The sequence below is a fragment of the Mixophyes fleayi genome, chromosome 8, assembly GCF_038048845.1.
Source record: "Mixophyes fleayi isolate aMixFle1 chromosome 8, aMixFle1.hap1, whole genome shotgun sequence".
NCBI classification, from domain to species: domain Eukaryota; kingdom Metazoa; phylum Chordata; class Amphibia; order Anura; family Limnodynastidae; genus Mixophyes; species Mixophyes fleayi.
The window spans coordinates 88,180,045-88,207,720 of record NC_134409.1 but is presented as its reverse complement, the minus strand read 5'-3'; the positions used below and the strand labels follow the sequence as shown (position 1 = coordinate 88,207,720).

Here is a 27,676-nt window from a genome sequence, read left to right as displayed (position 1 = left end):
GTAGCCGCCTGATTCCACATTTGTGCAAAGAATGTAGTGCAATTTGTTTGGAACAGTGTTTTATGTAGAAGTCCCTGTATAATTATCAATTTACACTATGTCATGGATTCAAACAAACCAATCTCTATTTATAAACTGAAATGGCAAAGTAAAAATGAACTCAGATTTTGTTCTCTTTGGCAAAACAAAGTTTGATTTTCAAGAAAATCCACCGCAACTTCACTTAGCTCTAATGTCTTTGACCCATACTCTTCACCAAGGAGCCCCTTTTTTCTGTATCTAATGCATTGATGGCTATCATTTCAAAGTCTCACTGGTGATAATGTTTATATCCATTTAGTTTCAAATCTTGAATTATGTTTCCCTCCTCTCCAGTCTTTAGTTACATGTTGAATGCCCGTAAGCACAAGACCTTTTGGATTATTTTGGTGATTCTAATTTTAATTTTAAGTTTCCTTTTTGTATAGCCTACATATTGTTCACAAGGACATTCAAGCATGTAGACAATGCCTTCAGTATTACAATTAAGTTGGTCTTTTATTCTGAATGTTACTTTGTTTTTCCTGGATATGATTTTAGTAATAGGTATGGTTGTAGCTTTCTGGTTATATCTACAACCTACGCAATTATTGCAGTATATATATATATATATATATATATATATATACACACACACACACACACACACACACACATATATATATATATATATACATATACACAAATATTTCTATATTGATTATACTGTTAAGAGTTGGTGTCTTCTTTTATGTTACTTTTTTATGCATTCTGATGTGACCTTATATTGTACATACACATGCGCGTATACTGCAGACTGTTGTGTGTGTCTACATGTGGCAAGTACCGTAGAGCCAGAGCATACTTACACCCAGGTTCAAACACTTGCATTTGAATATGGTTGGAACTATGCACAAGTTTCATGCTCTTTTTTTAAAAGGCAGTTTACACTGTATTTTTAACGGTATGTGTCTGAAAATGTGTGCAATTACACAGATAAAAATGCAGCAAAAATTTTGTAGTCAAATTTTTACATTTACGTTTGTGCAACAAAATTGTTGTGCTCTAAATGAGGCCCATAATGTAAGACATCTGTACTTGTGTAATTGTATTACATTAACTAAAGCTGTGTGTCTATACAATGGTTATTGAGTATTTTAGTTATATGGACATTGCTTTTACCATATTACTTTGCAAGTAATGCTGCCAAAATTCTTGCAATTGAAATATTGGCTGGAGTTACGTTTATTGATTGACCCTTGCTCTCTCTCTCAATGTGACCCATCTCTCTATTGAAACAGCTCTCAAATAATTCTGCAATGAAAAGTTATCCTCTTTCTGTCTACATCAGGAGTCATCACCACTTTGCAAGTTATGGATCCTTAGTAATGGCAGGTTGAGAGAAACCCAAATAGCTGCTGCTTTCTCCAGCTTATATTTATTTATTCTCCCTTAAAAAGATTTATTATTAAAGGTTTCTTTTGACTTGCTGTGAGATTGCAAGATGAAAATGATTCGGTGTCTACATTTTTCAGTCCAAAGGAGGTTCAAGATGATGGTCCTGTCACTTCTCTTCCTTACCTTCATGATGCATTTTATTCTGGATGTTTTCTCTTTTTCCAGTACAGTTTTATGTCCATGTCCATTTGCAAACCACCCTAGAGCCAAAACACACATGGTTAGGAAGTCAACAGTTGTGAGAACTTTGCAAGATTTTAGTTCTAGTAATGGATCTTCATTGTATGCCAGTCCAAAGGTGAAGGCTTCTGAAGTGAATCCTAAAGAATTGACAAGATATCAAGGATCAAAGCTTGCCTCTCTTTTCCAGCACCCTCTGTATAATGCCCCAATGCCAGTTGTCAAGGATGAAGATAAACTTTTTAGAGTTAATGCAGAGGAACGGTTTACATTGAAAGGGAGCGGGAGTGATGAATGGTGAGCAACATTTTCAATATAAACTCTCTTAAGCCTGATATTACAGAAATGTTATATAATGTATAGCATATATTGGCAATATATGTATCTTGCATGCTTAACTTTTACAGGGCATAAACAAGCTATACAGAACTTTACAGTTTATGACTACTCTATTCTTACATATCTATCTTTGGCTAGCAGTGGACCTTATTTCCAAAATGCACTGTATTTACATTGTACAATGCGCTAAATTAGCATGAATGCATTTTGATGGTCCACCAGGCACACTTCAAGTTGCATTCCCACTATGCACTCAAAGAAGAAAACTAGAAGAAAAGTAGTCAAATTTATTTTGTTCAATTTAATCCTTTTCGCAGTCACTTAGAAAAATGCATTCTTAATACTGTACTATTTACTGATTAATGCTAAAATAATCACCTTGTGTTTTCTTCCAGTAATGCTATGTATATTAAAGATTGTAGATAGTGATTACATTTTTATTACTATTATTATTAGATTTTGCAAAGTGCTCCAAAAAATACACGTTTCTGCTGAATTACAACAGGAAGGAGCAAAGTGGCTTCCCTACTCCCCCTTCTTCCCAACGCCTCTTCCATCACCTTGAGTTTCCTAATTGCCAACCTGCTACCCTCCATGCACTGTTTGCCCAGTCCCTGCCCCTTCTTCCTCTGCTCGCCAATTCCCTTTTCGCTCCCCCCTCGGCTTTTCTCCACAGTACGGTGCCCACCTTGGAGCGCTTGCATAATTCCCAATATTTTCCTCGTTTGAGCCAATTGTTTTTCTCCTCTTCTGTGTCACATTTTCACCAGTTTTCTGGTCCATTCCACCAAACCCCCATGCCCACGACCAACTGGCCTCAACAGTTTTAGTCAGCTTTTTTTTTTCAGGTCAGCTACAGACCTTTCCACCTATACTGTGCCAGCCTTCCCCTGCTCCATCACAGCAGGTCCCAGTTTCACACAGTGTTCCTCATCCATGTTCGGTGCTTCCACAGCAGGAACCTGTTCATCCTGGCTTAAGTCATAGGTTAATAATTCCCTTTAAGTAACATATGGCTCTTTTAATGTGTTTTCCAGGCCATCTGATTTGGTTTGGAGATTATTCTACTCCAAATTCCTACTGCTGTATTAATGTTAGGTCTGGTAACGGTGGCAATATAAAATATTTTTCCTATTGCTTTTCTGTACTTGTGATTGTCTGGTCATTACCAGATTTCTTGGTTGCTCATTTATTTTACATAGTGTGTTTCCATGGGTGTGCTTGCTGGTTTTGCATCTTGCATCCTAAATGCAATGGTTTCCTGTATCTTTTGGTTCTGATTTTGGAGGAAATTGCAACACTCTTCCCTCGCTATTTGGATGCCTAAGTAGTGTGTTTTTTCAAAACCCTTGTTCAGAATCTGTAAATAATCAAACTATTGCTCAAAATATATTATAAAATCATCCACGTAAATGAGTAGATAAATGCACCTGTAGTTATTCTTTTTGTGTATAAGCAAGGGTCTGCTCTGCTTTTTACAAAGTCTTTCTGTACAAGCACATTTTTTATTTTTGCGTTCCAGGTTGTGTTCCAGGTCCTTGCTGCCTGCATCAGACCATATATCCTTTTCTGGAGTTTCCATACTAGGTCTAGTCTCTGAAGATCTTTAAATCCTGGCTGCTGTTCCAAGTAACTGTCCTCCTTTAGCACAGTGCCGGATCCAGAGGGGGGCGATCGGGGCAATCCCCCCGCCCTTGTAGCACTTCACATACCTTTAAATGGCGGCCAAAAGAGCTAATGAAAGTGATGAAGGGGGCGGGGCCAACCAGAGTCTATGAGGGCGTGGTTATGCTAAATCTTCCTCACCGCCCCTAAGAAAAAATATAGGTCCGCCCCTACTTTAGCTCACCATGCAAGAAAACAGTCATGACATCAAAGTGTCTTACTCGCATACCTTTTTTGGCTGCTACTGTAAGTAGAGTTCTAATTGTAGTATGTTTTACTACTGGAGCAAATGTTTCATCATAGTCCTCTCCATATTTTTGAGAATACCATTTTGCTACTAATCTGGTATTATATCATTCAATATTTACATTTGTTTTTATTTGACTTTGAATGTCCTTTTGCAGCCTATGGTTCGTATTCCTGCTGACAGTTCAATGTCCATGTCTGAATGTCATACATGGAGTTCATTTCTTCTTATGCCACTTCTATCCTTTTCTTCCCAGGACGTGGGTTCATGTATATTGACTGCGTTAGCTTTATACGAGAGGTGCACAGGTGTTTTGCCTTTCTTTTCTCTGCTTGAGCACATTACTTCATCTGCCGTGCACTCCTGCATGTCTTCATCTTTGGTACCTGGTTTCCCACTGATCTCTTGTTCAGTGGCTGTATTGTTTGTGTGTTTGGAATTACCTTGCTCTGCTTTATCTAGATCTGCAGGGATCATCACTTCATTTCTCAGTTCCTCAAGAAATGTCACACAGTTGCTACTTTTTCTATTTTTGGATTTAAGATTCATATTCTTTGGAACATTTGTTTACCCAACAAGAATCCTTTCCACTGCCCAGTTCTGCAGTTTACAGTATCATTCTGTGGAAAAATGCTGTACACCCAAAAATGCTAATATGTTTTATATTAGGTTTCTTGCCATGTCATAGTTCAAACAGAGTTTTCAATACTGTTCAGGAGAGTAGTCTGATTTGTAAATAAGTGGCTGTCATTGCGACTGCCTCAATATTTTTCAGATATGTTGAATGTTTTATTTTATGTCCTGTGAATTCATCTCCATTGTCGCTATAAAATACAAGTGAATTGCTTTGAAATGTATTTCTAGTTATTGTTACATTCTCCGGTGCTTAATCTTTGCTTTGTATCTGGTAAGTGACTGTATGCCTAAAGTAGTCATCAGTGAAAGTCACAATCTATCTGTTCCTCCTGGTGGCACTTTCATTGGGCTACACACGTTGTGGTGTATGAGATCAAGTGGTCTCAATGCTCTGCTCTCAATTCGTTTTGGGATTGTTAAGTTTGTGACTTAGTTTTATACAGCATTCACACCTCATGGTTGTTGAATAGTCTGATAGTGTGAGATCCTTTGTTTCGTCTCTCTTTTACACTCTCTGTACCCCTCTGCATCCACACTCTCTGTGCCCCTCTGCATCCACAGTCTCTGTGCCCCTCTGCATCTGTAAGAACCCTGCGGGGGAGAGTGCCACATAGGCGACAAACCCCTTTCTAATGCTTCAGGAACTTACCCAATTCACGTGGATGACTATGAAGCGCCTTGCTGCTTCCTTTCCCAGCGGTGGGACCTCTGTCAGCTCACCAGCCTTGGCCCTAGGGAGGAAACAGAGATTTAGACCCGTGCCTACCAGAAAAGGACTGTCCGAGGCTACGGCAAGGAGAAGAGACCTTCACTCAGCCCCGTTTGCCAACACCTCGCTTTGCTCTTGCCAAGGGCGCTGGGCTACAAGTATTTGGGACCAGGAACAGTCCCGCCCCAAATACTCCACTCACCTGTCTGTGAGGGCCTAACCAGAAGAAATATTAGAGCGTTATACTCACCCGGGCACTCCAACTCCCGGTCCCTGCTCTCCTACTTCTCTCCATCACCTGTGGAAGACAGAAAACAACACAGCCTCCCTCTACTCTACAAGTGAGGCTAAAATGTACCACCCACACAACTGGCACTAGCTAACAACAGGCGCCCTGACCCTACAACAAACAACTAATGGTCTGGTATGCAAATTAGCCAGAAACTGGATGTAGTGTTCTCCCTAAACCATTTCCCTCTACCTACAGAGAACACCAGCCCGTGTCAACCTTCTACTCCGGGACTGACCCTGTCCCTCGCCCAGGTCATACAGAGAAGACTATCTTCTCACTATGGGGTCACTCACAGAATCCCAAGAACCAGTCGCCACCTGCACGACCGGGGCTCACTGGAGCAACGCGCCACCAGAGTAGCAGCTTCCGCTTGGAACCGCCAGTGGCCACCACCAGAACTCGAGACGGTCGCTTTCACCCAAGTGGAACACTGCCCAATCTGGAACCACCAGGGACCCTGCCGGAACTCAAAAGGGCTGTGCTGCACTGCCAGTGAGGTGTCCAATCACTGCCTCAGGAATTCCTTTGTAACCCGGGGAGCTACGGGACGGGGTAAACTACTGTGTGTTCTAATTAGCTGGGTGTATGCTCTAACTACCCCTTGTCCCCACAGACACAGAAAAGCACAGGAAAACAGTAAGGAAACAAGCACCTACCTTTAATGGGAGCCTGACGTCTTGCACCTGTAAATAAATGCACACAGCATCACCAAACACAATGCACAATACTGTACTTCACCACACAGGCTCAATTACTACACTTTGTTACAGTATCTGGAAGGCTGTAAATGGAAAACACTCCCCTATGGGCCTGTGTCCTTTCTACTCAGGGCTCTCACCTGTAAGAGCCTGGTGTCTGGAGGCCTACTAGACCTTATGCCCTTTACTGGACTTTAATCCCCTCTGCCTAAGGGCTTTCTGCCCCACAAACTGCAGGGCCTTATGCCCACCGACTAGGGCCTTGTGCCCTTTATTTGCTGCCACAGGCCTAGTGCCCGACCATGCCCAGTGCCTTGTACCCTTATGCAGTAGGGTGGTTTGCGGGCGGGGGCCCGGTAGAGGTGGTGTCCAGAAGGGCCCTACCTGCTTCCCTGGTCTTCGGGGATCTTCTCCTGGAGCTTCCCCAACTGCCGCTGCTTCCAGGCTCTGCCGCAGTCTTCAGGGCTTGATCTTGCAGATCTCAGATGGCAGAGTCGCTCTCAGCTCTGATAAGGGCTCTCAGCTGCCGCTGGTGCTTTCCGCCATCTTCTTCTGTGCTTCATCACGCCGCTCTCCAGTCCACGTCCTTCTTCTTCTCTCTCCGCTGGTGGAGTCCAGATGGCGGTGCGCGCCAGCTTAAATATACGGCAGTGCGCCGTCAACATCACGCTGCGTCGACACAACGAGTCAGGATTGGCTTGCGCCAAGGATTCAAATGGCCGGGAGGTGAGCCCTGATTGGCTCACCGCTCCGACCGAACAAAAAAAATGCTGCCAATACGAGGACAGCGGCAGCCTACGGGGACTCGTCCCATTGGGGGACTCACCTGCGGGACGAGTCCCCGTAAGCTGCCACTGTTCACTCTCTGTGGTGCCCCCTCTGCATCCACACTCTCAGTGCCCCTCTGCATCCACACTCTCAGTGCCCTCTCTGCATCCACACTCTCAGTGCCCCCTCTGCATCCACACTCTCTGCACTTCCTCTGCATCTACACTCTCTGTGCCCCCTCTGCATCCTCACTCTACCCCCTCTGCATCTTCACCCTGCCCCCTCCTTCTCTTTTGCCTCTCCATTGCTGTTTATCACTATTCCCCTCCGTTTCTTTACTTACCATACTTGACTTTCTTTCTTCTATTTCTTCTGTCTTTTCTTCTTTCTAATTCGGCAGTGCCTGGGACCCAGCATCCTCTCCCCTGCCATTTGTCACTGAATAGGCGAAAGTGGTTTCTCCAAAATTACTTTTAATAAATCTAGCCCCAAGTCTTTGGAATTGCATGTTAACCCATGCTTTACCAAACCAAAGACTTAAAAATAGAAACATTTAAAACTTTATTTTAAAAAATAAAAAAATGCTCAACTAAATCCAAAACATTACATATATATTATTACATATAAACTATTACAGTATTAAGTGCACATATTTCTTATCTATTTATACATTACACATCACAAAATAAATTAAGCTGCATAATGTTTGGGTTTAGTTAATTATCTGAAAGTAGTTTATACATATATATATATATATACACATATATATATACACATATATACACATATATATATATACACACACACACACACACACACACACGTATAGTTATGGTACCAAAATAAAACATATTTGCTTGAGTTTTCAAAGTGTTATTAACTTTGAAATGGAAGACATGAAAACATGCAAAAATGATGAGTAAGTTTCATAAAGTGTAAGTTTGGGAAAATGTGACATGTATGAAATGTATACAATTTTTAATGTATGCCAAACAAATAACATCAGTGGGTATATTTACTACAATGCAGGTTTGAAAATGTGAAGATGTTGCCTGTAGCAACCAATTAGATTCTAGGGCCCAATTCATCAAGGTACGCAAACGCATACGTATGTGTATAATCCGGTAATCGTCTCTGTGCATGCACGAAAACGAGAGTTGAGCAGCGTAAAATACCAGATACGCTGCGTAAACAGAGCAGATGCGGCACTCAAAGGCAACTCAAACTCAAACTCCATCGCAAATACATTTGCGATGGTGTTGCAATGGTGGCTGACCACTTGAGAAGAAAGGGGTGGGAATGGGAGGAGAGTGGGCGCAGACTGGGCGGAGATGAGAGATCACTTGAGTAAAGTAGGCGTTATGGATTTTAACTTAAGAACAGTAGTTGTTCCCTCTGTGTGTTTACGGGAAACTGACGTCACTCATGGCTCAAATCCTTGCTAAAAGTTAAGGAAGCTCAGGGTCATGTTAAAGTCCAAAACAGTTAGCTAAAACAACTATTAAACTACTATAAATGTATCCTGCGCATTTAAAATGCACAAAGAATTATGCACAACATATATACATATCAATACAGACATTTTTAGGAATTTTAATTTTTTAAAAAATGTTTACATTTATTTGTATATATATATTATATATATATAAATTACAAATGTTCCATTAGTACGTTTGTGTAAACGAAGCCTCTTTTCCTTTCAGACACCTTTCTAAGAAATGCCACTGTCAAGTGTAAGATGTTTGATGATATTTTGGCCCTTTGGGTTCAATCCGGAACTGCCGGAATGCCGGAACTGCGGAATTAGGTAGCTTAATAAAGCGCACTCTGCTGCTTCCTGGGTCTTCAGTAAAGATGCCTGGCTTTTATAGGCCTGTACACTGCATTTTCGTATGCTACGCAGATATCTTCTCTACTATCATTCCCTAGCCATTCCGGCTGCCGGAATGGAGTGCTGAGGGCACTTCACTCCCGGCATGGAGTGCTGAGTGCATTCCCCATCCATTCCGGCTGCCGTAATGGACGAAAAAGGTATGCACAAAAACATTCTCGTATCCTGAGTAAGGCCTTTCTCACTTTTACATTGAGTTAAAGCATAATATATGTATTGGAAACTTTTGGCTAAACCACAAAATCTGTCATTTATATTCAATGTAAAACGGGTCTTGTATCTACACATCTTTCCTATTGTATGTAAACCAAATTGCTAAGAAACGATACTCAGATTTCTACTGCTACATTGTCACTTTGATCGGCAGAAGTGGTAGAAAATAGAGATAGCTAACTTTTACAATAGAGACACTTTAGATCTTAATACATAGATACGAAGTAGAAAATTAGTGATTACACATTGTCAGGATTTCCCAGGTATGACCACGGAGAGGAGATAAGTGATTATAATGAGTTTATTAATAAACAGAGATGACAAGGTAACTCATGAGACAGTTCAAAGTGCAGATGAGAAACAGGTAACTGCAATAGTAGATTTCAACAGGCAGCGTAGAACTACAAGTACCAGGTATAATGGTTGAAGATGCAGGAGTCCAGGACACAGGTAACAGCAAATAGTGGATTTCAACGAAGAAATATGCAGGAGTCCAGATAGCAGATAGAAGCTGAGCACAGGGAATGCTCCTCAGAATGACCTGATGATCTGGCCCAGACTGTTTGAAGCAGGCAGGTATAAATAGGCCTCATGCAGCTGAAACCACTCCCAGTGATCAAGGAGAATAATCAAGTAGCACAGTGGCCCCTTTGGTGGGCAGTGGTACTACAAGTGGAAAGCATACCAAATCCAATAGAGTCACTGCAGACAGCAGCTGCAGAGTGCAAATCGTGACAGTACCCCCTCCTTAAAGGGCGGATTCCAGACGCCCAAATACTAGAAATGGTCAGAAAAGTCAGAGTCATAGTCCAGAATTGGGCATGTATTTGAGAAGTCTTCATGCAAGGACGGGAAGGGTATAGAAACCACACCACAGGGGAGTTGAGATCCAGGAGAATCTTTCTTCTTCTTCTTCCTCTTCACTTTCTTTTTATGGTTTTTAGAGGGTTGCTGGAAATGGAGTGAAGAAAACGATAATCTCAAAGTGGGAGTAGCTGGAGATAGAACATGTGGCATAGATGAAGCACTGGGAGTGAGAATAGCAGGTGCTGGTGTAAATTCTTTGATCACGGCCTCAGTAAAAAGCTGTAAATCAGACAGAATGGGATCTTGGGTTTCAATTAAGGGCTCTGCCCATTCCAGAGCTTCCCCTGTAAAGTTGGCCAACATGTAAAACACTTGCTTTCGTTGAGTATCAAGGAGGTTGGATACAGAGGGAAAATAGGATATACAGAATTTAATAAGAGCACGAAATTGCTGAATATCCCCATTGAAAGTAGGTGGTTGGAAGACTTGAACAGAAGGTGAATTCGAATTAGCATGAGACTCGGCCAGCTCGGGTTGAACATACATCCCTTGGGACTTGGGTAGGACCCCCTTGGCAGAAGACAATCCATACTGGGCAGATGACTTGGCAGGGCACCCGGATTGGGCGGCAGACTTGGGAGCAGGCCCGGACTGGGCCACAGACTTGGGAGCAGGCCCAGACTGGGCGGCAGGCCTGGCAGGGACAGCACTTTGAGAAGCCTGAGGGCAGACAGCACTTTGAGAAGCCTGAGGGCAGACAGCACTTTGAGAAGCCTGAGGGCAGACAGCACTTTGAGAAGCCTGAGGGCAGACAGCACTTTGAGAAGCCTGAGGGCAGACAGCACTTTGAGAAGCCTGAGGGCAGACAGCACCAAGTGGCAACTCGGGCTGGACCGCATGGACTGGCAACTCGGGCTGGACCGCATGGACTGGCAACTCTTCTGGAGCAGACGGGAAGGGCAGCGCCCCCTCTGGAGCAGACGGGAAGGGCAGCGCCCCCTCTGGAGCAGACGGGATGCGCAGCGCCCCCTCTGGAGCAGACGGGATGCGCAGCGCCCCCTCTGGAGCAGACGGGAAGGGCAGCGCCCCCTCTGGAGCAGACGGGAAGGGCAGCGCCCCCTCTGGAGCAGACGGGAAGGGCAGCGCCCCCTCTGGAGCAGACGGGAAGGGCAGCGCCCCCTCTGGAGCAGACTGGAGGGGCAGCGCCCCCTCTGGAGAAGTCTTTAAGGGCAGCGTCCCCTCTGGAGCAGACTTTAAGGGCAGCGCCCCCTCTGGAGCAGACTTTAAGGGCAGCGCCCCCCCTGGAGCAGACTTTAAGGGCAGCGCCCCCTCTGGAGAAGTCTTTAAGGGCAGCGCCCCCTCTGGAGAAGTCTTTAAGGGCAGCGCCCCCTCTGGAGCAGACTTTAAGGGCAGCGCCCCCTCTGGAGCAGACTTTAAGGGCAGCGCCCCCCCTGGAGCAGACTTTAAGGGCAGCGCCCCCTCTGGGTTGAACTGGGGAACCTGGGTTCTCATGGGAGCAGATAACATGTCTGGAATGAAGACAGAAGCTTGTAATTTAGAGCTGGAGATAGAGGTTGAAGATGGTCGGAGTCTACGGAGCGGGCAATCCTGTAAAAAATGTACATCACTGGCACAGTAAAGACACAGTTTGTGGGTCATCCTGCGCCATCGCTCCTCTTCGGTCAGGTGAGGGCGTGGAGCACCTGAAAACCTGGAATTTGTTACAGGAATATTGGGAGGTACTGCTTGCAGAGAGTCAAAGGCAGACAAATTTGGTAATGAAATGTTAGCAGCATAGTTAGACTCCTTACAGCAGGATGTATTAGGGGTGGAAACTGGAAGTTGCTTAAGCACTTGGTTCAGCAAGGAAGATACTTGAGCTATTTGAGTGCGAAGTTGAAGAATGTCCACTTGGAGCAACTGGAACAGGGAATTTTCTGAGGAAATAGCAGCCATAGTCTTAATGTTGAAAACGGAGTAGGTCACTTCCCTGGAAATCCTTTCCAAAAGAGATGAAAGCCGTGCAGCAGGCTTGGTTTTAGGGCCAGATCATACTGTCAGGATTTCCCAGGTATGACCACGGAGAGGAGATAAGTGGTTTTAATGAGTTTATTAATAAACAGAGATGACAAGGTAACTCATGAGACAGTTCAAAATGCAGATGAGAAACAGGTAACTGCAATAGTAGATTTCAACAGGCAGCATAGAACTACAAGTACCAGGTATAATGGTTAAAGATGCAGGAGTCCAGGACACAGGTAACAGCAAATAGTGGATTTCAACAGGCAGCGTAGAACTACAAGTACCAGGTATAATGGTTGAAGATGCAGGAGTCCAGGACACAGGTAACAGCAAATAGTGGATTTCAACAGGCAGCGTAGAACTACAAGTACCAGGTATAATGGTTGAAGATGCAGGAGTCCAGGACACAGGTAACAGCAAATAGTGGATTTCAACGAAGAAATATGCAGGAGTCCAGATAGCAGATAGAAGCTGAGCACAGGGAATGCTCCTCAGAATGACCTGATGATCTGGCCCAGACTGTTTGAAGCAGGCAGGTATAAATAGGCCTCATGCAGCTGAAACCACTCCCAGTGATCAAGGAGAATAATCAAGTAGCACAGTGGCCCCTTTGGTGGGCAGTGGTACTACAAGTGGAAAGCATACCAAATCCAATAGAGTCACTGCAGACAGCAGCTGCAGAGTGCAAAACGTGACACACATGCACAAGAGTGTTGGGGAGGAATTGAACTTTGCAGGTTTTGAGTTTGCAAAGGTGCATTCTCTAACCCCTACACCAATTAGCAAGTGATCTCAAAATGATGTCAATAGCATAGAATGAAATACAGACCAGCAACCTTAGCTAGGGCCAAGTTTTGGGATTTATAGGTAGGGATAATGACAATCATTTCACGATAAATGATTAGAGATGGCACTCCTTGGGATATGCACTGTGTAACGTTGAAAAAATAAAATCACACCAGTATTTTAAGTGTGGGTAAAACATTTCATTGACCATTTAGGACACTTTCGGGTCAAAGGGTTTGGGGGACATTTTGGAAATTACACCACTCTCATTAGTGGATGAATCCTAAAAGTGTTTGCAATCAACTTATTAGGTTCAGCTGCTTGTCTGTCTTGTTCCTGTTTACTGTTTGATTTGGCATTTATTATTATCAACATGAGGGATAACATGCAATCAAGTAGATCACCCTACACACACACACACACACACACACAAAAGACTGTTTTTCAAAACCTGCAGAGCTGTAAATACTAAAAGAGAAACAATGAATGATCGCAAATGCAAACCTGGACACTTACAGAAGGCTCTTATTACCACTTTGTACTAAAGGTTGACTTGTGGGCTCGAACTTCAGACCTTAGCATTGATGGTTGGAATACCTAACAACCACATTATCGTCTACACCAAATGGCAAATATGTTCTCTAACATACCTTTCAAATGTACACTGATTAAATCATGATCTTTGAACAACACAAACAGCTAAGCTCATTTGTCAAATATGTGAATAATCGTTACAAAATACACTTACCATACAATGAATACACTTTGCAAACATGCCAGATAGCTTTTCTAACCAAACACACTCAGTCACTCGGAACGCACCTGTGTGCTCGTAATGACGTCCGGCGTACTCACCGGCATATCATTCTCTAATCACAGTGGTAGTTAAAAACGCCTTTGTCGAAATTCAGTGCTGTTGGGAGTTTCAGTGGTCTAGGTGAGTAGACTGCAAATTGACAAATTTCAAGCCGTTTACTGCTGTACCTGTGTCAACCTTCAGAATGTTTAATTACTTATCAAAGCATTGCTATGTGTTGGAGAGCTAGAAAGGCCATTCATACTACATAGTGGCAGAGAGAGGAGCGCACTAACGGGAAATGTTAATAGGTTTAGCAGCTGATATTGACAGGAAAGTCCAACCTGTATATGTTACCAATGACAAATAGAATACAGTGCTTTAACCTATATGAGTGTAATGAATAATACAGGGTATTAAAACATCAAGTTTATCACACAAATAAAAATATTATGCAGAATACAAATAAGCACACAATGGTTGATAGAGTGAGATTATCACACCGATTGAGAACAAATGTCCAATGCATGTATCACATATACTGACACAATATACAGAGGCAAAGTTCTGTTGAATACGTAAGACCAATGTCTATACTTGCGATTTTGAAAGTCCAGGATAGATTCCCATCTGTATGAAAAAGATGATGGATATTCAGATGTGGCAGACCTCTGAGATAGTTCTGATTGGAGTGGACCAATAGTCCGTTTTCCGTGATGTTCACGGAGCTGTAATGAGAGTATACGTCAGTGATTTGGCGTGCGTTCTGGAACGCACACGTGTAAACCGGAAGTCCGGTACTGGAAGTGGTGCCTGATTGGTTGCCAACGCCTTTCGTCACCTAGGTGACTTTCTCAAGGTGTGTGTAAGCGCTGTATTCTATTTCTCATTCATACTATATGTTTTATGTAACTTCACTTGCTACTGAAAGGGGTTAACAAACTATGTTAGAGGATTACTTTTGGATGTTAGATGTAAAGTGCTTGTTAACCTTTGGAGTTAGAATCTTTCCGGCACTGTGTTTACTTTGATGAGGGACTGCATACAGACCTCTTTAATGTAGTGAATAGACTAATTTTGATCCCTCTTTCTGACTTGATTTGTTACCTGCTGACTCCCCCCAACAGATTTTTGAGGTCAACTGTGTATTTGATCTGATTTAGCTGAGATTTCTGTCAAACGTTGCGTCTGTGTGTGTGTGTGTGTGTGTGGTAAGTATAGAATGGCAACATTTAATAACATATAAAAATGTATTGGGTTTGGCACTAATAAGGGGCATGCTGTATTTTTAGTGGTGTTTTAGTGCGTTTTCAATGGTGTTTATTTTTTTATTTTTTTTCCCATAAATCTATTCTACACTATATGCTTAACACTCTGTATTTTGTGTTGTGTTGCACAATCCATAACTGATTACACCTTATCAATTTTTATGTAACTAATGTGATTTGCACAAGGTGATTTGCCTATGGTAACTATCACGTTTGCATGCACTTTGGTGTGTTCCTATATGGTAAGGTGCTGTTTGTTCATTCAATAGGGCTGTTTTTATTTAAAAATGCCAATTTTTTATTTTTTTTCCTTATGTAAAAATCCATAATTATGGACTGTTCTTTGCCACAAAAAGCTTGAGGATGAATTTCCACTATATTGTATGTATTGGTTGCATCATTTGTGGCAAAGTTAGAAAAAGCAAGGTGGAAATGTGTCACTTACTTTTTGGTTTGTTAACTCTGGCTTTTGCAACACATACAGGGGCTCCTGGAGTTGGACCACAATCTGTTTCACGGGGGGCCTGCTCCTCCGCCACATCCAAACCAGCAACTACGACAACATCGCCGTCCGAGGGAGCGTTTCTTCAGGCCACGTGTCAGCCTCTTTGGAATGTCTGATGCAGAGGTTGTCCGTCGCTATCGGCTTCCTCCACATGTGATCTTGGATACCCTGCACATTGTGCAGCGTGACCTTGAGCTAATGCGCAACATCCCAACAGCAGTACCGCCTTTAACCAAACTTGTGGCGGTACTGCCCTTCTGTGCCTCTGGTTCGTTCCAGACGACAGTGGGGGTCGCGGCAGGTATGTCCCAGACCACCTTCAGCCGCGTGCTGGAGGTTGTGCTAAGGGCATTCCTGTCGTGGCTCCGCCAGTTTATCCATCTGCCACTTGACGAGGTGTCTCTTGTGCGGATTAAGCAGCAGTTTGCCACCATAGCTGGCTTTCTGCACGTCATAGGGGCAGTAGATGGGACGCATGTGGCGCTGGTCCCGGTGAGTGGAAATGCTTCGGCTTTGATGAACCGCAAGCATTTCCACTCAATTAATGTCCAGGCCGTATGTGACTCGTCTCTCCAGATTCGTAACCTGGTTGCGAAAAGGGGTGGAGTATCAATGACTCCTATGCATTTCGTAATTCAGAGTTGTGGCAAAGATTGCAACAGAGGCAAGGGAGTATCAGGCCACATGGAGATGCATGGCTTCTTGGTAATTATTAGAATATATTGGATCTGTCAAGTTGAATTTGTTAGTAAAAATGTATTTCAAAGATAGTTTTTGTAAATATAATATTGTTCATGAGATGTTACTGTTACACAATGTGTTATATAGTGCATGTGCCTTGTATTTATAGTTGGCCCAACTATACAGTACTTATAGAAATTAGACCACATTTTGGAGATTTAATGGTAATGTAGGTCAATTACTCAAACAGACCTAACAAGTTATGTGTCCTGGGAAAAGTGTACACTGGCAGGTGTGTAAGTATTAGTTTTGTGTAAAGCGTAATACTGAAAATCTGGAGTGCACTTTGGTTTGACGCCATTATTAGACATTGTTAGTTTTCATAGGATGGTAATTATACAGTATTATGACTCATTAACCTTACTATTTAGCATAGACTAAAACTATGACTCATATTTTAGTATGTTTGGATATTGATGCAGGTCTATTATTACTCTTAAATAGTATTTTTGTTGTTTCTTATGTCTTTCCTCTCATCTTACATAGGAGACAATGCGTATCCCTCATGCCCTTAGCTCTTTACTCCCATCTTGAACCCACACACAGAGAAGGAGGAGGCCTATAACTCGGCTCATATGGCCACCAGATTGGTCATTAATAGGGCGTTTGGAGTTCTTATGGTGCGATTTCGATGCCTTGACCGGTCTGGTGGTGTCCTCATGTATGAGATGAGGAAAGCCTGTAAGATCATCGCTCTCTGTGTGGTGTTCCATAATATTGCCATCCGGAGTGGGGCTCCAGGGGCCATGGACGAGTTTGCTGGGGTGAATGAGGCAGAGGAGGAGGAGGAGGAGGTGGAAGAGGAGGAAGACCGTGAGAACCCCCCTCGTGAGGCAGGGCGTTGCTCCAACTTCAGGCAGTATGTGGTGGAGAGATACTTTTGAGGTAAATGAGTTTTTGGAACTGTTTAATTTTAAACAACAATGCTCTCTGCTGTAATAATGACCAAGCTTACTCAAAATATGAATCACTAATGTATGGCGAGTCCAAATGTGGATAGAAATATACAAGGGCTGGTGTGGTAGTGAAATGTGTTACATGTGTCCTAATAGTTAAATCAATGACAACCTGTAAGTTTTCAATTGTGTGTTGGATGTCTCGTTAAATGCCTCAAAGTTTAACGTCAGTGTTTTTTGTGAAATGCACCTTAATGTGTATGATTTCAACTACTGGCTAATGTGCCTACATCAACGTCCTTGCGTTGAAATGTAGAGTACAGTTTGTACAGTAAAAAACATTGCACATTTGCTGCTTGGATTAGCTATTTAACTAAAGGGCAGAATGGTCTAGTATGTAAATGTCCCCTAGTGTCAAACTGTTAATGCCAATTATTTGTATTGAAATTGTAGCCTAACACTGGTCAGTCAGGCATGTGAGGTTTATATGTTATTGTGCAGCACATACAGTGTTGAGAAGTCCACATTGAGATACTTTGTTTGTGTTTTTATATATACAGGCTGTTTCTACCATCAGGCCGATTGTGCTGGCCTCAGTGCCATAGCACTTTCCATTGGAGTTGGTGCATGTTGCCATGGTGAAGGCTGTTGACAAATGTAAGTATCTATAGTGTTTTCAGCACTAAAATGTAACTGTCAAGTGTGTGTGCTGCATACAATAATGACGTTTGTAAGCATCAAATGTGTGGGTCTGCTAAGTCAATGTATGGCCATGTGTTATGTATGTTACTTATGGGTTTGGGGTTACTTTCCTGTCAAATAGAACACTCTGAAACTAAGATATAGCTCAAACACACAAGCCAGTTTTAGAGAATACTGTGTAGAACCTTACAAGACCTTTTGAACATGTCAATACAGTGGCCACCTTCTAGTTCACCAAGGCATCAACTAGGTACATAAATGCAAGTTATTTGTGAGCTACTATTGGCTTAGTAAATGTTTGTTTCACAGTCAACAGGGCACATTGGCGTGGAGTTTGGAGTTGTGCATTTCGTGTTTCCCTACATGTTGAAGTATTTCTCTATTGCTCCAAGTCTACTTATGTATTTCTTCACTTTGGCCAGCTTGTCAGCTCTTCATCCAAGGAACACTCAGACCACTGACTTCTTTGCTATGCGTTTGGTTGCAAGTTTTGAATCATCTATGTAATAAATAAATCTTAGCCTGCAAATGTTTCACCAATCTGTACCCAGGAAGTATTTGCAGATTACTATATTGCAGTGCTTCCTCTTTGCATACACAACAATCCATACGTAGTGCTTTTGTTACCATTGTGGAACATGTCTACTTGTACAATATATTGAATCAATGTGTGGTTCTTTTGTCCTTTGTCACAGACACACCTTAGCCTACAAACCCACTCTCTGGAGTGGATTTAAACTAGAGATGGGCGGGCTCGGTTCCCCGAGAACCGAAAACACCCGAACTTTGGGTATCCGAGTAGTGAGCCGAGTAGGCTCGGTACTCTCCCGCCCGCTCGGAATCCAAATCGAGGCTGAACGTCATCGTGACATCGTTGGATCTCGGGGCTCGGTTCTCGCGATACTTGAAGATTATAAATACATGCCTCCACAGTAATCCATCGCCATTTGACAGAGGGAGAGAGCAGGGTGTAGTCACAGGCTGATTAAAGCAGGGACAGAGAATACAATATTCTGATTCCAATTGTGCTAACAAAAATCGCTAGAGAAGAGAGAAGTATAGAGGCCTTTTTTTTCTTCTATATTTGGCACTCAAAGTGCTTTTTGGGTGTCCTCCATTATTTTGCCTAAATATTTCTGGCTGTCAAAATTTCTATCTGTCAGCAGTATCTACCAAATAATATTTAGCACTCCCCAGTGCTTTTGGGGTGTCCCCCATAATTGTGCATAAATATTTCTGGCTGTCAAAATTACTATCTGTCAGCAGTATCTACCAAATAACTTTTAGCACTACAAGTGCTTTGGGCTGAGAATGGATTCAAAGTAGTCCACATATGAGCAGAATGAGCAACCAGGTTCTGTCACCAGTCCTGATGTTAGTGTTCCCAGTACGTCATCTGGGCAAGGCGATGTCAAACTACACAGTGTTTCGAAATCAGTCCAAAAAACAAAATCATTTTTTTTTTTTACTGTGTTGAAGCGAAAAAGAAGTGTTACTGAGCAAAAGTTAAGTGCCGATAAAAAAAAATTGCCAACATGCCATTCTACACACGCAGTGGCAAAGAGAGAATGAGGCCTTCACCTTTGGCTATTAGTGGCAGATCCCAAAAAGTTACCGAGCCTACAATTGGTGCACAACTACTGCTACGAGCTGCAAGATAACAGTAAGGCATTAGAGGATAATGTTTGCTCTGATTCACAAATGACACCAATCCCTGTGGAGAGTCCATCCAACAGTGGGATGTCTAATTGTGAGCATTCTGCTGATGTGTACCTTAATAGCCCGAGTGTAGCCGGTGATACACAAATTGGGAATGCCACTTTGGAATTAGAAGAGGATGAGGGAGAGATTTGTGTAGGCGACGAGTGCGCTAATGAGGATGTTGATGAGGATGAGGTTGTTTGTGTAAGTCCTGCACCAGTGGCAGCAGTTTTGGCACGTGACAAGAAAAAGACCATTGTCATGCCTGGCCATAAAACAAAACAATCCACCTCTTATGTGTGGAATTATTTCTACCCCAATCCAGACAACAATTGTAAAGCCATTTGTAGTGTATGTCAAGCCACAGTCAGTCGAGGGAGGGACCTTAACCATCTTGGAACCTCCTCTATGTTACGACATTTAACTAGAGTTCATGGCAAAGTGTTGGGAAAAGCTGAAAGTTCTTCCAAAAATAAAACCAGCACTCCATGATCAGCTAAAACCCTCCAGTCACCGGCATCCCGACGGCTACAAAATACACCCACCACACCATCCTCATCAATATCCTCAGTAGCGCTTGGAGCTAGCCCTGCAACCCACTTATTAAGGCTGGATGACTCCTGCACTCTAATTGATTCCTCTGAAGAAAGCGTTAGTCCCACTGCTGCTGCTGTTGCTGCTGCTGGGGGTGAATCGTCAGCCCAGAGGCAGGTCAAGAAAATGAGCAGTCCTACATTTCAGCAATTAACTGTGAAACAATCATTTGCTAGGGGAAGCAAATATGACAGCAGTCACCCAGTCGCTAAGCGAATCACAGACGCCTTGGCTGCAATGTTAGTGTTAGATCTGAGTCCAATCTCCACAATAAACGCAGCTGGTTTTTCACAGTTAATTGAGGTTTTGTGTCCGCGTTACAGAATTCCATCGCGACACCATTTTTCCCCTAAAGCTATTCCACAACTATACCAAAAAGTGTGTAGAAATGTAGAGATTGCGCTGAAAAATGCCATTCTGCCCACTGTCCACTTAACCACAGATATGTGGACAAGTGGAAGTGGTCAAACCAAAGACTATATGACTGTGACAGCCCACTGGGTTGGTCATTCACCTTCACCAGCAGGAACAGCAGCAGCTTGTACACCACTACGTAACATTTGTCACAGGCAGGCCCCTCTTTGTATCACCGGCTTCACTAACAGGCATACAGCTAACAATTTGTTACGCAAACTAAGAGATGTGATTTATACATGGTTTATACCACTTGGACTCTCCCCAGGATATGTCATTTCTGATAACGCCAACAATATAGTGCGAGCATTACAGCTGGGTGATTTCCAGCACATTCCCTGTTTTGCTCACACCATCAGCTTGGTGGTGCAGAGCTTCCTACGAAATAACCATGAGGTGCAGGAGATGCTTTTGGTGGCCCGTAAAATTTCAGGCCATTTCAGGCATTCAGCCACAGCATGTAGGAGATTACAGCAGCTCCAAGAGCAGTTTAACTTGCCCTGCCACCAACTTAAGCAAGAGGTAGTAACTAGGTGGAATTCCACCCTGTATATGCTTCAGAGGATGGAGGAACAGTGCAATGCATCCAAGCATATTGCACAAGCCATGACATTGGGAAAGGAGGGGGGATGTATTTCAGTCTTGCACAGTGGGGAATCCTTTCAGTGCTGTGCAAGGTTCTGAAACCATTTGAAGTTGTGACGTGTGAAGTGAATGCAGACTCTGCTAGTTTGAGCCAAATCATTCCTTTAATTAGACTATTGAAAAGCAGCTTGAAAAACTGAAGGCGGATCTGAAAGCAAGCAATTCAGCAAAGTATGTTGGCCTTGTCGATCAAGTACTTCATTCGCTTCACACTGATCCTCGAGTTATTAAGATCTTGAACTCGGATCAGTACATTTCGGCCACTGTGCTTGATCCAAGGTTTAAGACCTACATTGAGTCTTTACTTGTAAATGAGCGATATGTGAACTGTTGCAAGGATCTATTGCTCAGCAAGTTGGCCGCTGAACCGGGCCTCGGCTTGACTACGTGTCCTCTTTCACTTTTTCAAGCAGCTGCTGCTCGTAAAAAATTAAATTTCCAAAAAAGAAGCAGGGAAGACGCAGGGGGCAGACCAGAACAGTTTAACATCTGGGCTGGTTTGAAGGATTTTTCTAAAAAATGTGTCACCGTGCCCATAACTCCATCCAATACGAGTATAAACATGCAAAGGATGGTGGAGGATTATTTTCAAGAGGTAATTGATATGGAAATGTCAGACAGTCCCTTTCCTTACTGGGAGGAAAAGCAGGCCATTTGGAAACCCATGTACAAACTTGCTTTGCAATACCTAAGCTGCCCACCCTCCAGTGTGTACTCTGAACGAGTGTTCAGTACAGCCGGGAACTTAGTTAGTGATCGCCGTAGAAGGTTACTTCCAAAAAATGTGGAGAAAATGATGTTTATAAAAATGAACTACATCTTCCACAAGGAAGGCCTTCACCATCAAAGACATCCAAGCACTGACTGTTTTCTAATGGCGGATTCAAGCGGTGATGAATTGATAGTCTGTGATGATGACGTACACACTGATGAGGGTGAGGATGAAGATCCAGATGATGACGATAACATCTTTTTAAAACTTTCTATTTAAGTCTAGGGTTCAATCTACCCCCAAAGAGGAATGGGACTTGGGGCATTTCCATATCACGTACCATCTTGAAAGATTGCTGTTTTGGCAATTTCTCATTATGGGTAGGGTGTCATACACAGACTGACCCCAAACTGCCTTTGTCCATTTCAAATAATATTGTACAGTCTATAACAGCTGATTTTTTTGTGTTTTCTACAACTCGAGGGGGGCCTATAGAGACAGAAACCAAACTGCCTTTGTCCATTTCTTTACATATTTAACTATAAGTGTAGGGTGTAATATACACCCAAAGACGATGGCTGCATTGCCAATATGCATAGATGGAGAGGAAGACAATCTGGTCTCTGTGTAGAATTAATGAAGGCCTACCTACCAGGAATTAAACTGTTTTTTTGATAATTTATTAGCTTTACAATTACATTACTTATCCAAGAAACAGGTGGAGCACTAAATTTGGTTATTTTAGGCCCAAAAACATTGATTTTCCAACAAAATAGCAAAACAAAACCAAACAAAACCAAAACCAAAACACGCAATGGCGGTTTTGCAAAACCAAAACACGACGGTAATCCAGATCCAAAACCGAATACAAAACCAAAACACGGGGGTCAGTGACCATCTCTAATTTAAACTAATAGCCATTATGGTTAATTAGGAGGTTTGTATGTGTGGTTGCTTGTTTACTAGCCAATTTGTAGTATTTTCTGAGCTTGAATGTCAACATGGTATGTGTACACAAACCTCTTAATTTTGAAATATACTATGCAAAAAAATGTCCCTTAAATGTTAGAAGAGTTACCTCAAACACTACCAAGCTTTGGACCTTTTGCAAACAGGGCCAAAATAGACTTCTGGCCCAATTTCCACTTTGTTTACAAGTGTGCCCACACCCAAATGGCAACCACAAAACCCACACAAACAATCAATGTAAACGCGTTTGTGTTAGACGCTAGTGGAGCATTTTTGGAAGGCCGTATCCACATTACGTGTAAACCAACTTTGGGACAGCAGATAAACCACTATACACCCTTTTCAGTGTTTATTTACATTGTAAGCTATTTGTGATATTTTATACATCACCTATATTGATCATTGGTCCGGCCCACACAGATACTCCTTTTTTGCGCAACTAAAATGTGTCTGAATACACACATTGTTAGCCAGCCCACACTGAACATGTTTAGTGCCCTTCACAATATATGCTCCAAATAGTTTGTGTACAAATTTGAGATTGGATCGTGGTGTAAAAATGTGTCATTGCTTGTCAATACAATTTACATTGCTAATGGCCTCTGAAAGGGGCAAGCCTCCAAATTAAGCCACATTCAGGATGGGTTTCTCTTCAAGTCAGATCTGTCAGTGTGTGTGTGTGTGTGTGTGTGTGTGTGTGTGTGTGTGTGTGTGTGTGTGTGTGTGTGTGTAAAGAATCTTTAGGGATACTTTGTGGAATAGTAACAACTATGGCTGTTTCAACATGATAGCAAATATAAGGAAATCACCAGTACTTTCAAAGTGTTAGACATCACATTATTCTTACATAAGTTACATACTGACTCGTATTTCACGAGGCACACAAATACTTGATATTTGTACAATGCAAAGAAAAGATTCTATTTGTGTGCTACATGCTAAAACAGTTAGTATATAATTTATGTGCCAAACCGATTACTCATTTGCACCTCTTGCATTTTGACATGGTTTGGACGAGGAAACTTATTTTATAAATGTTTTAATTCTAGTGGCTTTAAGATTAAGGGCCCATGTTAAATTTTCTTTAGGGTCCCCATCTTATCCAAGAGTGTCTGCCCTAGCACATATTAGTCATTTGACTGTTTAATGTCTGGGTGATATTGTAGATAATGTATTAATGGTATTGTGAGGCTTCATAGTTGATAGTTTCATAGTTTAGGCTTTTGCTAAATGGGTAACTATCTGTGTATTATAAAACAATCCAAACATGCCTAAAAAAATTTTTGATGAGGTTGGGCCCAATTTCAATTACCATGACCTTGCTTTAATTAAAGCAACTACTGTAGGGGAGCTTCAACCTACTGACCTGGCCTCTATAAAAGTGTATGCATGCAAGTGTTCAGAAGCAAACACAATGGCCAGATTCGGACAAAAAGCCATACAGACTCACATCTTGTATATATTTGGTCTGGTTGGGCCGGCTCAGACCATTGTGATTTATTATATCACTACTGGATAGTTCAGTTTTTGAGACAAATGAGCTCTTGGACATCCATCACTAGTCGATGTAGATAATGTGTTGTCTACTTACTAGGATAAAAGGGTGTGGTTCTTTGGCAGAGGTAATATTTCGCAATCCTCCCTGTGCATTATTTTACAAAACATTATTATCCAGACACACAGCAAACAGCTCACACAACACTACAGCCTTAGGTTGTTTTCCCAAATATGTGCCTATTGCAATAAGGACAGGAATGACTATTGATCTAAGTGGTTTGGTGAAGCCCTGGTGGTGTGCCAGCCACTGTGCATTAGCACTATCTTGAAAGGCTAATGGCTTCGTATATATTGTAAATGTGCCCATAATTATACCGGTACATATTTTTAGTTAACATTCATGACCTTGATGCATACCTAGTATGATTTAAACTAGTTCATTAGTTGCATTTTAACCTGTGAATTGTGTCACATTATTGACAGGTAACATATTAAAATAGGCAAATATCCTTGGCTGGAGGAATTTTGCTACCTAGCAAGGAACACTGTAGTTATATCTTAAAAACGCACCTATTATGGCTGGCATTCACATGACGCTAGTTTAAATGTTAGAGATTTCCAAACCTGATTATTGATGTACATGTGTGCTGACATTTAGAGCTTGAATCTGCTGATCCAAGCCATGTTTACATTAAATATTTAGCAATGTGTTGACTATGGAGAAATTAATGTCATGTATGGGTGCGTTGTCATGTACGACATCACTAAATATTTAGTGGTCAAATACTGAAATTTAGAGATAGACATAAGGGCCCTGATTCATTAAGGATATTAAATTGAGAAGTATCTTAATAAAGTCTCCTGGACAAAACCATGTTACAATGCAAGTGCAGCAAAATAGTGTTCGGTTTGGCACACAAGTTAAATACTGACTGTTTTTTCTTGTAGCACACAAATATCAACTTTAAATTTCAGTGTAAGCTATCAAGTATTTGTGTGCTACATGAAAAAACAGACAGTATTTAACTTATGTGCAAAACAGAAATCTGATTTGCACCCCTTGCATTGTAACATGGTTTTGTCCAGAAGACTGAAATACGAAGTTTCTCAAGTTAAGATGCTTAATGAATCAGGTCCTTAGACTAGATATAAACTTACCGTTTGACACATAAATGTCTTGTCAGACATGTTGCAAAAATTTAATTAAGGAATGTAGACTCAGTTTTCTGAGATAACAATGTCATTAGACTTATTAAAAAGTATAGACTTTTAAAAACCATCCTAAAATATGCTATAACAAAATTACAGCCACATAGTTTTGGTATGGGTTTTTTGGACACCTTAAAAAAGAATTAAACAAAAAAAACAAAGTAAAAACAAACAAAATTCATTTTTATTTTTTTTCGCTTTTTCGATGGAATTTGTTCACACAGACGGGTGTGACTTCTGGTTACCCGTGATGTGGAGGAGTCAGAGGAAGCATCCAAACTCACAAGGGGGACAGATTATGTCCGACGCTGTGAAGGTGCAGGGTCATGGCCAGGGAAAGGCTGCAGGGGGCAGGCCAAGGGGGGTGGCAGTGGGCAGACCAAGGGGGGGGGGGGGGGGGGGGTGGCAAAAGCATGTGCAAAGGACATACAATAAAGATGGGATAGGGTCGGGTCAAGGAGGGGGGAGGCAACAGACGGACCAGGGAGGGAGGAGGCAACAGATGGACCAGGGATGGAGGAGGCAACAGACGGACCAGGGAGGGAGGAGGCAACAGACGGACCAAGGAGGGAGGAGGCAACAGACAGACCAGGGAGGGAGGAGGCAACAGACGGACCAGGGAGGGAGGAGCCAACAGACGGATCAGGGATGGGCAGGCAACAGACAGATCAGGGAGGGAGGAGGCAACAGACGGATCAGGGATGGGGAGGCAACAGACGAACCAGGGAGGGAGGAATAAACAAACAACTGGTGTTGGGGACTGGTGAATGAATAATCTGAAATGGGTGAATGTAATGTGCCGGAGGTGCGTTGGCATGCAAGAGATCACCCAGGAGTGTTGCTATAGTTGACATTGTGGTGTTTAAAGTATCCATTTGGGTGGTGTGTGTGCTCATGAAAGTGGTGAGTGTGCTATTGAGAGTGGCGAGTTGTTGCTCCATGCGGGGTACAGTGCTCGCTATTTGTGCAAGGTGAGTGTTCTGTGATAGAGTGGCGTCTTCAAATCTTTGGGATGCGAGTGAGAGTGCCTGCACCCTTGCAAATTCAGCCAGATCCGTCTGAGGCTCCTCCACATCACGGGCAACTTGCTCCTGCAACTCTAGAGCAGCCTGGTGTTCACAATCTGTAGATAGAGAAAAATAAACAAGACGATATTAAATCCAAACAGTAACGCTAAAGAGTTTTTTAGTAAAAAAAAATTAGCGACGCGTGATGTAGCATTGGTAAAGTGTAAGCTTCCATGGAATTTGAAAACAGGCTTTGGCAGTCCACAAAAGCAGACATAGGCACATATGGTGCTACCTTTTTCTAAAAGCCAAACATATTGTTATGAGCGTTTTGTCGCTATCCAATAACGATTGTCGAATCTCGATTTGTGTTTCCAACGCACAAAGATTTATTCTCTCAAAGTAGCAGTAGATATATCTTAGCGAAATAATAATAAGTACAGCCGTTACTTATCACAGGCGCTCTGGATCCAGTGTACAGTCATTCAATCCTGAAGTCTGGGGACAAGATGTCTGAACACTAGATGAGGAGCTGCTGCTTATATGCAAACAGTGATACAGTAAAACAATGCAAAGGGTGTGGCTTGCTTCTATTGGTCCAGGTTTCAGGAGGGTCCAGGGGGTTGTAGATCATAGACTAGTTTAAGCTCAGGAATCCAAAGGAGGGGGTCATCTCTCCATGGGATGGGCTCTGATCTTCCCGCCAAGAGTTCTCATCATAATAGTCCATAATGCCATAACACTAATAACTTGCGTATGCACCCTGCGATCCCTTCGCAAAGTGAACCGGAAAGTGGGAAATACGAAGGGGATAAGTATGATACCACACATGACTTGATTCCTTCAATGTGTACCATATGTTTTACTGATATGCATATAACTCATAATATTACACATAAATACTACTATATTTCAAGAGAAATGACTATGTGTTGCAACTACCATTAATGTGTACTATTTTACAAGTGTGCGTGTTTGTGCAAATGTATGCGAAAGACTAAATACTGTTGTTGCCACGTGTTGCAGCTGTTTCACGCCGTAGCGTGCCCTTTCACGCCGTAGCGTAAGGTACGCATCTTTTCAAACAAAGACAACCAAGTTTGCTCGATTTTAATTGAAATGACTTTATCCAATTTGCTGACTTCGACAATATTGAGATATTTTGTCTTCAGTGTGTACATTTAATTTTCTACTATGTGATAGGCAAACACATTGTGCCATTAAAGTTTTACAGAAGACACATCCTGAGAGTTGACACATGTGCAGATACAGACACAAACATTAACAGACA

At 42.3% G+C, this 27,676-nt stretch overlaps 1 protein-coding gene across 1 annotated transcript in view; it reads left to right on the top strand.

Annotated features, from left to right (window-relative positions):
• Positions 1–1,371: 1,371 nt before the first annotated feature.
• LOC142099418 (extracellular serine/threonine protein kinase FAM20C-like) overlaps positions 1,372–27,676 on the top strand; it is a 105,980-nt gene continuing 79,675 nt past the window's right edge. Inside the window, exon 1 of the mRNA XM_075182838.1 lies at positions 1,372–1,953. Within this exon, the coding sequence (XP_075038939.1) occupies positions 1,523–1,953 (431 nt within the window). The 5' untranslated portion in view covers positions 1,372–1,522. The remainder of the gene's footprint in view (positions 1,954–27,676) is intronic.